This window comes from Corvus brachyrhynchos, unplaced genomic scaffold (genome assembly GCF_000691975.1).
Source record: "Corvus brachyrhynchos isolate BGI_N302 unplaced genomic scaffold, ASM69197v1 scaffold279, whole genome shotgun sequence".
Lineage (NCBI taxonomy): Eukaryota > Metazoa > Chordata > Aves > Passeriformes > Corvidae > Corvus > Corvus brachyrhynchos.
The window spans coordinates 480,387-495,533 of record NW_008246060.1 but is presented as its reverse complement, the minus strand read 5'-3'; the positions used below and the strand labels follow the sequence as shown (position 1 = coordinate 495,533).

Here is a 15,147-nt window from a genome sequence, read left to right as displayed (position 1 = left end):
GATGTGAATGAGAGGAGAACCCAACCACAGCCCGGGGGTGACCAGTTGAGTGTAGGCTCAGTCTACACACTGGGGAACTTCAATGGATTTTCATAAACAGCTCTTGAATGGCTTGGGAAAGCTGTTCAAGGGTCTGCTCTCTATCTGGCAGGGAGAGGAACTCAGCTGCACAGCAATTAATGCTTTTTTCTCTTCCACTAAGTCCTAGAGAATGCAGAAAGGAAAACCAGCACACCTGGTTGAACACCTCTTGGCTGCACCCCAAATCCACATGTGGGGCCACCTCAGCTCAACCCGGTTGCATCCCTCTTGAGAAGCTCCCCATTCCACCTTGCACCCCCAGCCAGCTCCTCCTGGAGCAAGACCATGGCCACATCTGGGGGATGGAAGCTGGGAGTTTGCAGGGGCTAGACTCCAAGGAAGGGCTTCTCCTTGGACACACTCACTTGGGTACCTTGTCTGAGAGATTAATGCCAGCCAAGCTGCAGAAAGGCACTTACAACACAGAGGGAAATCCAAGCACAGGCTTTCAGTGTGGTCTTGTGTGCCTCGGAAATGCATTTTTAAGTGCTTTGCTGAATTGTTTAATCTGACTCCTTCCAAAAGCCATCATTTCAGTTTGTGCAGAACACACCAGAAGAAAGAAAGACCAAAAACCCCACAGTTAAAAAAGGCTGTGTGGGCCTTATTATGAAAAACCCTGTTTAACAGCCTTGGCAGCCCACACGGTGTGTTTTAAAGGCCCAGCTCTACAAAGGCACAATGACAGGAAGGCTCCCCAAAACCACCCAGCGCCACAGGACTCCTGCACGGAGTAAGGTCCAGGCGTGGGCTACTCCATCCAAGCAGGACCTCAACAAGCTGGAGCGCTGAAGGAGCAGTGCCTGAATTTTCTGGAGGGGCCAGAACAAGGCTGGGGGGCTTGGCTCAGGAAAGAAACCAATCTGCCAAGGGACTCTCTCAGGACTTCATGACATAAGTTGGGAGGCAGGAGACAAACTCGAGCAAAGTGATCTTCCCAAAGACTCCAGTTTTGATCTCCCATGTCTCAACCCATCTGCTCTCATTTATTTCTCTCTTTGCTTTCCCTGGAGATGTGCATAATTCTCTTCTTGTTTCCCTCTGCCCCTTACACAAATGAGTCGTGTCATCTCCAGCATGAAGCTAGTGCTGCCAGAAAAGCTTCTGTCAGCCACGTCCTCAGTCACATCCCTGCCTGAAGACCTAGGTCCTTGCCAAGACATCCTCCCACCCCTGCATCCACGGAAAGATGAGAGAGCCCGGTGCCACCTCAGCTACCTCAAATCCAGATGGTTTGTAAAATCCTCACAGCTCTCACGGGGTACTTGAGCACCCAAAATATCACTGTCAGGCAACTATCTAACCTTTCTTTAGTTTTTTCACTGAAAGTTGATGGGTCTTCAGAGTTCTAGAAATACTTCTCTGGGAAGCAGTGCTGGCTGTAGGTGCAGTCCTACTTCTATCTCACACACATCTTTTTCACAACCCGGGCATCTTCTCCCCATTTTTCCCCCCAAAGTGCTACCTTGATGGTTAACCCAGTTGCAAGCATCCATGAGAGGAAATAAGGAAGATCCATTGCAGGATAATGCAGAAAAAAAGTAACCAATTGCTTGTAACTTTTCTCTCTCCAGATATTCCAAGAATCAGCTCTCCTCTGCTTCTTATCAGTGAAAATAATGCCATGGTCAAAGCAATCTGTGCTAATATGATGGTCTCTGAAGACGTGTACAGTAAAACTCCTTCAGATTCCCTCAGCACAAGAGATCCTCTCTCAGCAGTTTTAAAAATCTCAGCCAATTCTTTTGGGGAAATCTCAGGAAGTTAAAGAAATACATCAAAAGAACAGCATCTATTTTTTGCTGGTGCGATGTGGAAGGCAAGGCTATTTTTTATTCTCCCATTTTAAAATTAGCAAGGCTGAAAAGTGAATTCTTGAATGGGAGTCACTCCAATAAAATGAGCTTTTAACCAGAAATAATGACAGATCCTTCATCCTGGTGGCACAAACAGAAGTGTTACAATGCCCTTCAAGAATGGATCTGCTGACATCTCTCATAAAGCATGACAGCATCTCTATTCAGAAACTATCCTAAGCATCTGTCATATTCATATCTTCTTTATTAGCAATTGACATTTTCAAGAAAAAACAGTCTCTTTATCTGCTTAATAGCTCATCTGCACCTCTTCAGGCTGAACGCATAACTCCTGTATGGTGACATCATGTCACCAGTAGATTATTAGTTCTATGTCATAATCACTTCAGATGAAAAAAAATGGGATTTCTGGGTGGCTTGATGAGACGGGGTGAACTCCACCCCGGGCTAGGAAACAGCAAGTATATCTTCTGAGTCACAAAAAGCATCTGAAAAGATGCACATTTTAACTGACCCACTGGGATTTTGGGGGCCAGGGGAGGATGTTTTGTTTCCCATTACCTGAAGCATCAGGAAAACACCCTGATGATGTTTTGCCATGATGCTGGATGGAGCTCTGAACCACCTGGTCTAATGGAAGGTGTCCCTGCCTGTGGCAGGGGGGTTGGAACGAGATGATCTTTCAGGTCCTTTCCAACCCAAACCATTCTACGATGCCATTTATTCTGACAAATCCTCTCCCCTCATCTCCTGCTCAGCCTGAAGAAGAATGGGAACAGCAGGAGCCTGCAGGCAGAGCCTTTCCAAGGGATTTTGGACAGCTCACCATGAGGTGTCAGCACTGGTTTGGAGCAGACACCTGGCAGCATGGCAGGGCTGGGGGGGGACCAGCACACAGGAGCAGCCAGACGTGAACTGCACAAGTCAAATAATCAGAGTAATTGAAGGCTGGGAGCCCAAGGCTGGAAAACAGGCTGCAATCCCTAACACGGCACGGATTGGCGCGTGACAAATAGGAGCTCCACTGACACGTGGGAGGAACAAGCCTCCAACGCTCCTGGCTTGTTTGCAGTGATGAACTGGTATCCCAGTCCTCCCCATGCTGATGGGCATCCCTTACCTCCTCTGTGACAGCAGCAGCACCTCTCCCTCAGCAGCCGGGGCAGAGAGCTTGGGGCTCCTGTCTTCCCTGTCCCTGGCAGGTCCCCTGGGGGCCCAGAAGAAAAACTCCTTTGCTAAACCAGACTGGCAATGCACTGCCTGACAAGAGCCCTCAGAAGCAGGCGGGGATCAGCCTCCCAGACAATCCTATTTTCTGGCTCTCAGGGGCTGTATAGTCCTGGCTGCATTAGAGCTTGTGCCATGCCTGCACCCTGGGGAGGGAAACTGGACTTGGGGTACACAAGCAAACAGAGCAATGGCAGCAGTAAGAACTGAAAAAGTGGATGTTGGGACAGAACCATGCACTTCATCACAGGTTCCTCGGCGACTTCTCCCCTGCACAGCCCAAAACCAAACCAGTGCTAGCCCGCAAAGGAGGGACAGGATACCTCACCTCATCCTTGTCCTGCACCTGGATGAAGAGGGGAAGGGCAAAGCCCACCTGGGCCAGCTCTGGGATGGCCACACTGTACTCAGAGCTGTTGAACTCGGGAGCATTGTCGTTGACATCAATGACCAGGATGTTGAAGGTGGTGGTGACGCTGGCGTTGGAGGGAGTGCGGTCATCGTTCAGCTCCGTCCCCTGCAAGGAGAGAAAGCAGGGGAGCCTTTATTTTTCAGAAAGAATAAATGTAAAAGAAAGTGTGTATGGTGCATGGTGTGGTGAGAGACACTTGCAGCTTTCTCTTCCTCCACTTTGCCATGGAAGAGTGCCCAGCTGGCTCTGCCATTGTCCCATTAACACACAGAGATGTTGGCCCAGCTCTCCCATCACCCACGCTTTGGTCCCACAATACTCTCACAAAACTTCCCAGGGGTTTAACATTTCCCTTGGGATGGCTGTGGATGGCTGTGGCCAAGTTCTCACTTGCCTCTATCACGCCACAGGTTGGCAGGATCCGGAGTCACAGAAGAACAAGTAGGAGTTTTCTCTGCCACAAGCATTTAAACAAAAATAAATATCCCTTGTGAGATGCAGGGGACAGTCCGCAAAATAAAGGAAGGCTCAATGATCTCTCCTCAGCCATCCCTGGGGATGGGAGCTGACAGTGAACCACACAGGATGCTAAAAAACATAGGGATGGAAAACTAGGGCACCAGAGGAAAAGAAGATTTAGACCTTAAAATAGGTTTGGCAACATGTGTCTAAATACAGAGCTGAGTCATGAGTCCACATCACACCTCTGTCTCAAGAAGGACTTTAGTTCTGCCTTCCCAAAAGGAAAGAGTGCAGATTTTAATGCCAGAGAAGCAAGACTTGTGGAACAGCCTTTTCAAGCTGAGTCCTTCCTCTTGTCCTTTGGATAATCTTGCTTTGCTGTGGGCATGGAAAAGCAACGCTATCACGACCCACACGGCTCATTGCTATTCACTGCTTCTGCACACAACAGCAGAACAGGCTGATCCCAGCGAGGAGCAATCCAGCTGTATTTTCACTGTGTGCTCCAGGATGAGAGCAGCAGAGAACATTCTGGGTCCTGGGGATGCGGGACACAGAGAGCTGGCATTTGCGGGAGGATGCGAAGTTTGTGGGGATAGGACATAGAAATCTATCAGATCAACAGAATATGGTTGGAACTTCATTATCATGCAGGGAGGAAAACGGGCAAGTTTTCAGGCTCACAAACCTTTCCAAGATTAAACAGATATTTTTGTCCCTATTAAAATCAGACAATCCTCCCTGTCTTGATTTTTGAAACTACAAAACCTGAATGAAAAGATACCACGGATGGGTGAGGATCTCTTCCTCACACACAAAGCCCCATGGTATGAACTGTGTCTGGGACCTAGAGGGGTGATTTCTTGTCTCTTTGCCCCCCTCCAAAAAGCATGACACTTGCCAAAACAAGAAGGCGGTGTGCTGGCTGCCTCCCTCACAATCAATGACCCTTCCTACACCGCTGATTTTTCCCTACCCTGGCCCAGCAGAATCTATACTTCTAAATGTGTTTCCAACCAGCTGCCCAGCTTAGTATTGATTTTAATTACAAGGCTGTGAGCAGAGCCAGGGAGCCACTCTCAGGTGGGGCTGGTGGGGCTGGAAAGCCACGCTCCAGTGCCTTTTCTTGAGAAGGCAACTTCCAGCATCACTCCCTCCCCGCGCTGGGCAGGCACAGATGATGCCCTGTTACACCACTGCCTGCTGACGAGACAAAATGTCATGTTTATCCAGGGTTTTGGTGGGGAGAAAGAGGGGAAACAGGCAAAAGCAGGCACAATTCAGGTGCCTGAATATGTGTCTGGTGCTATATGCAACCTCGGGGTATCTGCATGCTGCCAGAAGACACGGCCACAGGCAGGACACCAAAAATGCCCTTATACATCCATATTGAGTGAATGATGTTTTGGGCCACCAGACAAGACGGCTGTGCTTAACATCTCACCTGCCTTGGCCAGCACATCATGGCTCTGCATGCCCAAAAGAACAACATATCCCAGGTTTGCAGTGCTACCTGGAAGGGGCTGTCCCCAGGCAGGATGCCCTCTGCATCCTGCTCTGTCAATGTGCTTCCTGGCTGGAGGAGGGCTCACCTTCACTGTGAGGATGAATCCAGCACTGTAGAAGGGATTTTCACGGTCCAGGGGCCCATTCAGGGTTAAGGCTCCGCTGATGTAGTCCAGTGCAAAGATGCTGTTGGTGTTACCTGAGAAAAATAACAGGAATGTGAGCGCAAGCAGCTGGCACAGCTGATCCCAAAAAGTGCTGGGGTTAACAGAGGGAGAGAAGCAGGAGGACATGAGCTCCAAGCTGGGCACAGGCTGCACTGGGCTCTGGGAACCTGGCATACCATTCCAATGTGCTTTAAAATGTCATGGCTCTAACACTCCTCTCCTCCTCTCATCTGCCCCGGCTTAGGGCTCAAAATGGGGCTCTTCCTCCACAGTCAAAAGTTGCCAATGCTGGAAGCAGCTGAAGAATTTCAAAGGGGTTTAGTTATTAAAACGTGCAACAGCAAAGCTGAAAGCAGGACCAAATCCAGCTGCTTCCCTCTGAGTGACCACCTGCATTCACAGGGTACCGTGTTCCCAGGGTGGGCATGGCCTGTCTCCTAAAATACAGGAGTTAAGGGACACCAGTCCAGGATAATCACAGGGAAGCACAGATGAACCAAGCTCACAAGGAATTCTCCACATTACAGGTGGTGGTTTAGCTGTGGGACCTCTTGCCAGAGGGTGCTGAGGGGGATACAAGTCCACATGTATTCAAGGAGAGGCTGAAGAACTTAAAGAAAGAAAAAAATTCTATCAAGTAATAGAGAAGCCTCAGAAAGCTCAGGAATTTCTTAGCTGGATGTATTTGAAGCCAGGGAAAGTATCAGCAAAGTAGTGCAGGCTCTTGCCCTGCTTTTATGCTCTTGCCAGATACGTTGACCTTGTGCAGCTGCCTGGTTTTCCTCTACTGGAACCAAATTTGGCCCCTGTCCCTACATACAAGCAACCAGCCAGGATGCCACAGAGGGCTGGGCTGCCTCCATGGACCATCCCATCCCCAGCTTGAATTCTCCTCTGGAATTAGACACCCAGAGAGGATTAAGACAACACTCGAGTCTCATGGCCAGCAGATACTAAAAGGACAATGTCCTCCTCTGGGAATGCACTTGTGACAACTCCAGGTGCTCTCCCTGTGAGCCAGACAAAAGCAAGCAATTGGTGTGTGGAGCCTGGGACACCTGACACCAGCCTGACACCAGCCTGACACAAAACCAGAGCAGTCTGCTGAATTAGTGATGACCAAGGAGGTTATATCCTGGCATATGGTCACCCACACAGCTCCCCTCAGCATCTCAAGGCATGCAGAAACCCCTGATCCAGACCCAGACGGGAGCCAGGAAACCCTGCAGGTACATTCCAGTCATCCCAGTCAAAAGGAAGTAAAAAATAAATCCTGTCTTCTCGATACATCTCAGCATAAACGAAACACACACAGCATTTGTCATTTCCCTGGAAGGGAGCTGCAAGACAGATCTTCTGCCGCAGAAGGTTGTTTCCCATCACTCAGCATCCACCTCATTCCCTTCCAACCTCTCTTTGATCACAGCTGCACCTTTCTCAGGATGGCCAAAGTCTCCAGTCTGGCCATTCCCTCCCTCCCACCCCAGGAGCCACCTGGCCTCTCCTCTCTCTCCCAGAGCCCTAACTGCCTTAATACCTTTCTCCCCATTACTGAGCCATTCTATCTTCCTCCTGGACCAAATTCCTCCCATTCCTGTCCTTGGTCCTCTCTTCTCTCCATCCGAAATGCCCCACTGACCTCTCACCAGCTTAATGAGCTGATGCCAGGCTACTTAAAATATTAGAAGCAGCCTTGTTGGTTTTTTTCCTAATCTTTTGCCACTGTACATGAAGATCTCCAGTTTCCTCCCTTGGACAATTCCCCTCTTTCCATCCTGACTTCCCACTCCTGCACTGTAATTTATGGCTGACTCCTTAGGAAGCCTGGACTGTGCTGTGAGGCATTTAAATGCTCCAGGATACCAGGGTGCCACGGTCAAGTTTACACCTCGGGGTCACCTCCCCCTAATATAAAGTGTAATAAAATGCAGGAACAATGGAATTTAGTGGAATTAGGTCAATAGGACAGGAATTTGACCGAACACAGTGCTGTGTTCCGTGTCCTAAAAATGGTTATGCATTTCATATTTGACCACAGTCACTTTTTGAAGGATGAGCAACTAAACTGGGGACCCAAAGGCCTCCCAGGCTGCATACCAGAGGCTTTTCTTTATCTCAGCCTCCCCAACAGCATCAGATACTCATCCTATGCCCACTGGGGCTTCCTTTCTGCTAGCAGAGAATTCCTGACTTTGTGAATTTGCAAATTTAAGGAAAGAGGTGTCTCCAAACTTATCCCACAGAGGCCTTTCATGATTTCCTCTACAATACCTCTCCAACCACCACTTCCTCACTGCTCTGACCAGTGATCCTAATGCCCATTTCCCGAGACATTTTCCTTGCAAAATCTCTCTAATCATCTTCACACGCCTTCACTTTCCTGAGAACAAGGGGAAAAAAAATAAGGTGGGGGGAAATTAGCCAATTGTGTCTTTCTGGAGAGACCAGAGGGACACACAGGGACCTGGCAGAAATTAAAGGACAGGAAGGGAAAGGCTGGGCAGCAAAATGCGAAGAAGAGCAGAGAGAAGGAAAACAAAGGACAAATGTTTTAAATATCAAAAAGACAGAGTGAAGGGGAGAATGACAACAACAAAAAAATTGAGACCTTTGGGACAGCAGTATGAATCCACTTCTGACAGACCTGTTGCTCCCACCCGGCAAGGACCAGGCTTGCTCAGGGCCTACAAACCCAGCTTTTTGTTGTGACATGGGTCAAGTAGAAGGAAAAGTTTCCCATCCGCCTGTCCATGTGCAGGTACAGGGACAGCAGCAGCTCCTGCATACACTGCAGCCGAGAAGGCAGGGACTGACGGGATGCTGGGTTGGGAGCAATGGGATGGATCACAGAAGCCCATTCCGAATGTTTTTCCAGGCTCATTGAGGAACGGATGGTGGCATAGGCGTCATTTTGGAGAAACACTGCTATAACGAGGGGTTTTATAGATGAGAGCCATAATGTTTAATTGCCCTCAGCCAAGCTCTCAGTTTAAAAAGGCCATTAAAAGTACTGGCTCAAACCCAGAGAAGGGGGGGAAGAAAAAGGAAAAAAAAAAGGGGGAAAAATAAAGAAGACATCAATATCTCCTCCTTCCTCCCTACCCCTTTAGCCTTTGAGCATGTTCAAATTGTTCGGAGGGAGAGATGCAGCTACTGTCCTGCTCTAGTGAAGAGCTACCTGTCACTCAGGGCAAGCTGCTTTCCCTGGGCAGGATAATTTTCCCACCCCCTCTGCAGGAAGGGCTGCTCATGTTGGGAAGCCGCCACTGAACTTGGAGCGGGTGACTTTCATGAGATGTGAAAGGGGAACCCATCACACACCTTGCTCCGGATAATTTATTAATCGAAATGTGCTCCGTCAGGGCTCCTCGGCACCGAAATAGATGCTGTTGGATGTGGTTCATGGAGTCAGCAACAGACACAGTTATTAGCGTATAAATAGTCCATCAGCTGCCGTGAGCACCCTGCTGCTCTTCACCTTGAGTTTCTGCCCCCTGGCCACAGGCAGGGAAGCACTGCCAGGGCAGGGACCTTGCCCTGTGCTTAAATTCAAAGGCAACAAGTCATTTCCAAAGGAAAAGGGGTTATTACAGTCTGAGTTTTCCGGGAAATCGAGTTGCTGTATAGAACAGTGAAACAGTGCCCCTTTCTCCTGCTCGGGACTTTGGTTTGCTGCTCTTCTGGGAAGACGCAGCTCTTAGGGGTAACAGATCCGAGCCCAAAGCCGTGTGCCAGTGCTCCTTCTCACATGCCTGCTCTGCAAACAGGCCTTTTTAGTATCTTTCCCAAAGGATTTGTCCATTCTAGCACAACCAGCAGAACTCCTGATCTTCCAGATCACATGCTTGCATAGTTCCCTTTTTTAGAATGGAATGTACAGTACAAGGAAATAAAAGGAGATATTTATCACCCAAGGTGCAATCTTCTCCCTCCCAAATTTCCTGGGAGCTGTGGCCAAGTACCAGAGAGAACAGAGCCCGCAGAGTTTCTGCTCTGAGTGTAATTCTTCACACAAAAGGATGCTGAGTCTTGGACCACAACCATCATTCCCCCACATCATCTAAAATGGGCTTTTTGATGTAAACCTCACATCTCCAGGCTCCACAGCTTTCTGAAATTCCTTCATTGAAAATCATCTCAGAACCAGTTGCTTTTTATAGCCACAACATGAACAGAGGTGGTCCTGGTTCATCTTTCTCCACCGGTTGTCAACATTGAATCCCAGACTGGTTTGGGTTGGAAAGGATCTTAAAGATCATCTCATTCCAAGCCCCTGCCACAGGCAGGGACACCTTCCACTAGACCAGGTTGCTCAGCCTTGAATACACATTAAATACCACAAGTTAAATAGGAAGTCTCAGAAATTAAACAGAAAATACGCTTTTTTTTCCTATTTACACATAAAAGGGAATGTATAGTTTTAATTACCAAGGGCCATTTGCTGGGGGACCACCTGCCATGCAAACCATTATCCCAATCATATCTCTTTCCAATGATTCCTGGATTGCCAGGGAGCCGAAGCCAGATGCCAATGTGACAACAAAACATCATTAACAGCGTGGAGAAAGATGGGGAGCAACTGAGCCAAGGAAAGAGGGGCTGTGACCGCAGCCACCATCTTTGCTTTGTGCTGTCTCATCCTCTTGCATTGGCAGGGTGGGAAAAACAGCTTTTGATGGATAACGTGGCGCAAAGCACTTTTCCACCCATCAGTGTGTCCTCCTACAGAAATGTTCTGCTATGATGGCTGCCTTTAAATCACACTGGAAGGCCCTCCCAGCAGGTGTAATTTATGAGAGCTTTAAGACCCCGGTAGCTCACCGAGCGAGTCGAATGTGGGGAAAAGCTGGCGCGATGTAGGGAATAGTAAAATGAGCAGGTCCCCACTTCCAAGGGTTCTACCTGATGCCTGGTTTAAGGGTTTTAGGGAAGTGGTTGCTTTGCTCTGCCTTCTTTATTAAGTCAGGTCAAGCTACGCAGGGCAATGTCAGCAGCTGAGGGCATGGAGACCTCTTTGGCCACTTGACCTTTCCTCAAGGATTCATGCTGCACTTTCATAAGGAAGGCAGTGGGGCACACTGGCTCTGTTAAGAGCATGGGAAACATGTTCTGAGCTACTGCACTGATTTTTACTCATATATATATATTTTTTTTTTTTTAATACAGAAAAAAATATTTATATATATGACATTTTATTCTTTAGCAGGAAATCCAGGAGATGGAGAACAATTCTTTTCAGCTTCCCTTGTACTTTTGTAAGTCACACTTCTATAACATTGTGCAAATAATGTTTTTTAATTCATGTTTCCCTCAGGATGGACCACCTTAAGGAAGAGAGGCTTTGCTAGAAACTGCATCAGTCCCATAAAACAATCCACTTGGAGGGGGAGGGAACCCCCAACCCTAAGGATTTGTGAATAGCCCTAAGGACCAGCTCTCTGACTGAAAGAAAGCTCACTCCCCTCTCTCCTGAAGGACTTTCCAAGCCCCAGGAAGGACGTATGGATTGCCCTTGTGCAATCTCCCATTGCCCATCCATCACTGCACCTGAAATGTGTCAGGCAGTCAGAGACTGACATTTGGGACCCTTTCCCCTGGGTTAACCCTTCCGTGCCTGCCCAAGCAGCACAGGTCACCTTCACATACTCCTGCCTGGAGACTCCAAGTCTCCTGACTATCCTGGAAATAAATGAAGCCCAAAGTTTACTGCTAGCCAGCAACATGTGAGTCAATATGTTTTTGTAGTAAAAGCTTGCGGGCCAAAGTCTCCTCCCGCCTATTAATTAAATTGCCATTTAATTCACGCTAAAAATCCTTCCCTTAAAGAGCCAGAGGATTCCCCATGCCCCAGGCGATATGCAGCAGCAGCAAATGTGAAAACACACTGCCGTCTGCAGGGCTGATCCTGCCCAAAACGCCAGGGCCCTCCCAATTTCCGCCGGGAAAATCAATCTCTGTTAGCCCAGAGAGTTCCCCTAAATGAAAAGCCTTATCTAGAACAGGTCGTGTTATACAACAAGTCACTCGCTTTGCCTGGGAAATGAAAGATGATGAGGCAGAGTCCCCAGTACAGAGGCTATCTCCATAAATCTGCCAAAAAGGAGCTGTGGATTACTTTGCTGGATTAATTATCTGTCCTTCAAACAGAGTCCTGACCTCAGTGGCTGAGCATCTCCAACCCGTCACTGCAGCCGGGGAGGGAGGGCTTTCACAGGGCTCTGGCCACAGGAAAAGCAGCAGGAACACCCTTTGCAGCAATGGGAGCCCTGGCACTGACCAGCCTGTTGGCACGAGGGGCTTGAACTGTGAGGTCTCAATCTGGATTTCTTTTTTAACTAGGCAGTGAGCCCACTCCTTGTGAAGTGTGAAGCGAAAAAGTACATTTTCCTGGAGTTAAAACACTCTGATGGGGAGGAAGGGGGAATAACAACTGAATGGCATTTCCCTGTTAGATATGGAAATTATTCCCAATGCAGGCAGGACAAGTAGCCAAAGCCATGGCACAGCTACACCGTGCTCCTCCGTCATCTCAGCCTTAACAGCTTTGTAAGCTGGCAGCATAAAGTTAGATCTCCAGTCGTATTTTATGTGGTTATGGTTAATCTTTTAGTTTTATTGTGTTCCTGTCACGGGAGGACCTTGTGCTGGAGATAGCTGTATAAATAAGAGCTGCTGCAGTACATCCCTGGCCGTGGCTGCCCGAGGGATGGAGCTGAACAGGACAGCAGCAATTCCAAATTAATTTTTAAACCCCACCTCCAAATCATACCAATGCTTTAGGTGTTAACACTGAAGGTATGATGGATGGCCAGGTTGCTTCTCAGCTCTCTACTGCTGTATATACAAGCCCAAAAGGCAAAATCAGACCAGCCACATGCTAACCCTGTGCCCAAAAAACTGTGAGAGCCGGGAAAAGGCATCACCCATCCCTGCAGGGAAATGGGAGCAGCATCACTGCCACCTCCCCTCCTGGAAGGGAGCTGAAGAGCCAGGTATAATTACTACTTCCACCAGCCACTTTCACTTTTGCTTATGGTCGGTTTCTAATTTAATTTGCTTCCCCGTTCCCATATGTTAGGCTTTTTTTTTTTGCAAAATTGCCATAAAAATTTTCCAGCTCAGGCAAAAAATCTGCTCGCTGACCTTTACCATCATGATTGAGGATAATGAGAAATTAATTAGGCTTTACCTGCCTGCCAAAAAAAAAAGGTTTGCCTTGGGTGAGCAGGATTTTGGAAGTGCATTAGATGCCAGTCCTGCGTCTGGACTCTCAGACATGAGAAAGTCACATCAGCTCTGTCTATAGGCTGATCATTCCCATCCAACCCCTTTTCCATGAGACCCTGGTGACGACAGGAGGATTCCTGGCCAGTTAGAAAACACTTCGTAATTCTCATGTTTGGGAAAAAAAATAATAGTGCAAAGTAGTTTAATCACTCTTTGATCTGTTCTGCTGGATCCTCTGACAGGAGAGCTGTCCCCACTAGGCAGGATTGCGGGCAAGGGTTAAGCTCTTGGCATACACAAGCAGATGCAAGGCTGTGTGCAGTGATCTTCCTATAGGTCTCTCCATATTCCACCACCACCTGAATCCCAGAGCATCCTGGTTCCCCTTCCACCATCCCACTGCCCACCCAGGCCAGGATGGCCAGGCTGACAGCTATTTTACCATCCTCACCGTAATTCAGCAATCTCTGCAAAATTAGATTGATGTTTCAGTCCAGTCTCCAGTGAAAAAGATCCCATATCAGCCAAAAGACAGTCCCTGCTTCACCTTGGCCAGCTGCTACCCACAATCTGGGTGAACCTCTCAAATAAACTGCAGAGGGAATTAGAGGAATAAATCATCCTCGCATCTTCAAAGTCTGGATACTTGCAGTCAGGATCAGTGCGCTTGAAAGTCAGGGTGAAATCACCTTGACCCTCGAGGCTGATTAAAAGAGGGTTTGAAAAGGCTGGGCTTTAAGGAGAAGAAACTGGGAAATTATTTCTGCACGTGTAGGCAGCACCAGGAGCATGTGGCACAGTGGGGAGGGGAGGCACTGCTGCCATTTCTTGCTGGGAAGAAGTCCCCCCCAAAAGTGATGCCAGGAATAGGGTTACAACCCACACCCACCAAGCTGGTCCCTCATGCCTGGGTCACCTCGAGCAGTCTGTCTGTCCTCACCAAAGCAGCATCTGAGTGCAGCCCTGTGAGCATCAAAGTCTGCTGGGGTATTGCAGAGATTGCTGAGCTCAAGGCATCTTAAATGAACGGGCCCAAGCCCCCAAAACTGGCCTTTCCATAAGGAAGCTGTGTTTTATCTGGAAACACCTTCCCAGCCTGCCCTGCCCCTGTTGCCATCGGAAGGGATCCGCAGGCTGCGCAGCCAAAGGGGCCAAGCATTGCCCAGCAATGATCCGCTCATCCACACCAAGAAGGGTTCCCAGCCTTCAGAGCCCGACAGCAAAGGCAGGCTCAATCCATGTGCCTGTCAGAAGGCAGAAAGCCACCACCACTTTAATTAAGCTTCATTATCTAGCTCTGTACCCTCACGGGCCCAGCCCTTGCATCCCAGCTTCCGAAGCTTTTGGGAAACACCACAGAAACCACCAGGAGCCGTTCAGTCCACCATCACTCGCGTTCCCTTCCTGAACAGAAAATCCCCTCCGTGGTATTGTGTGAAGCCGAGCTGTTTGTGGTTCATCGTCAGGAATGAAAGGTTTCAGTGTGAGATATTGTCAAATCTGCTTGGAGCAACCTGGTCTAGTGGAAGGTGTCCCTGCTCATGGTAGGGGGGTTGGAACAATCATCTTTAAGGCCCCTTCCATCCTAAGTCATTCTGTCTATTCTATTCCATGATTTCCCAGGGATGGGAGGTACAAAGACTTATTGCAGGGCTATCCCCTCCATCCATCCCTTCTGGAGTCACCTCCATGTCCCCCAAGACTCACCCGAGACGATGGTGTAGCCGATGCCCCGGGGACGTCCCTTGTCCTGGTCGATGGCCGTTATCATCCGCACAGTGGTACCCTGGGGAGGGACAGGGGACAGGTGTCACAGCACTGCTGGGGCTCCCAGAATGGCCTGCACCTATCGCCGTGGGCCAGGTGCTGAGGGATAACCTGCCCTAGGACATGGCAGGCCATGGAAAAGTCCCATCACCTGCCCTTGGAGCAGTTCAGGCTCACCACTCATCACTCTGGTGTGAGCTGCAGAATTCTGCTAACCCACGCCAGGATGTAGCTGGGAATGCTGAGGGCGTGACTAGGAGGACATGTCCTCTAAGGAAAGCCCCGAGCAGGATGAGCTTCACTGTGCAGAAGGTTTGTGCCAGGGCAAGTCTCCGTAGTGTCTGGAGAGAACCCCACCACACTCTGTCCCTGTGCTGCTCCTCCCCTGCCCACAGGAGCAGTATTTGAAGTGAGGTCACTGTGACAAGCACAGCTATTGCTGCTCAAGGAAGAAGAGGAAGCAAGAACTGAAGGTGCAGCC

At 48.9% G+C, this 15,147-nt stretch overlaps 1 protein-coding gene across 6 annotated transcripts in view; it reads right to left on the bottom strand.

Moving 5' to 3' along the window:
* CDH23 (cadherin-related 23) overlaps positions 1 to 15,147 on the bottom strand; it is a 175,373-nt gene that overhangs the window by 81,996 nt on the left and 78,230 nt on the right. For all 6 annotated transcript variants that reach the window (XM_017746348.1, XM_017746349.1, XM_017746350.1 and 3 more), the window contains 3 exons: positions 14,607 to 14,685; positions 5,592 to 5,704; positions 3,454 to 3,642 (listed from right to left, as the gene is read on the bottom strand). In XM_017746348.1, coding sequence (XP_017601837.1) covers positions 3,454 to 3,642; positions 5,592 to 5,704; positions 14,607 to 14,685 — 381 coding nt within the window. The remainder of the gene's footprint in view (positions 1 to 3,453; positions 3,643 to 5,591; positions 5,705 to 14,606; positions 14,686 to 15,147) is intronic.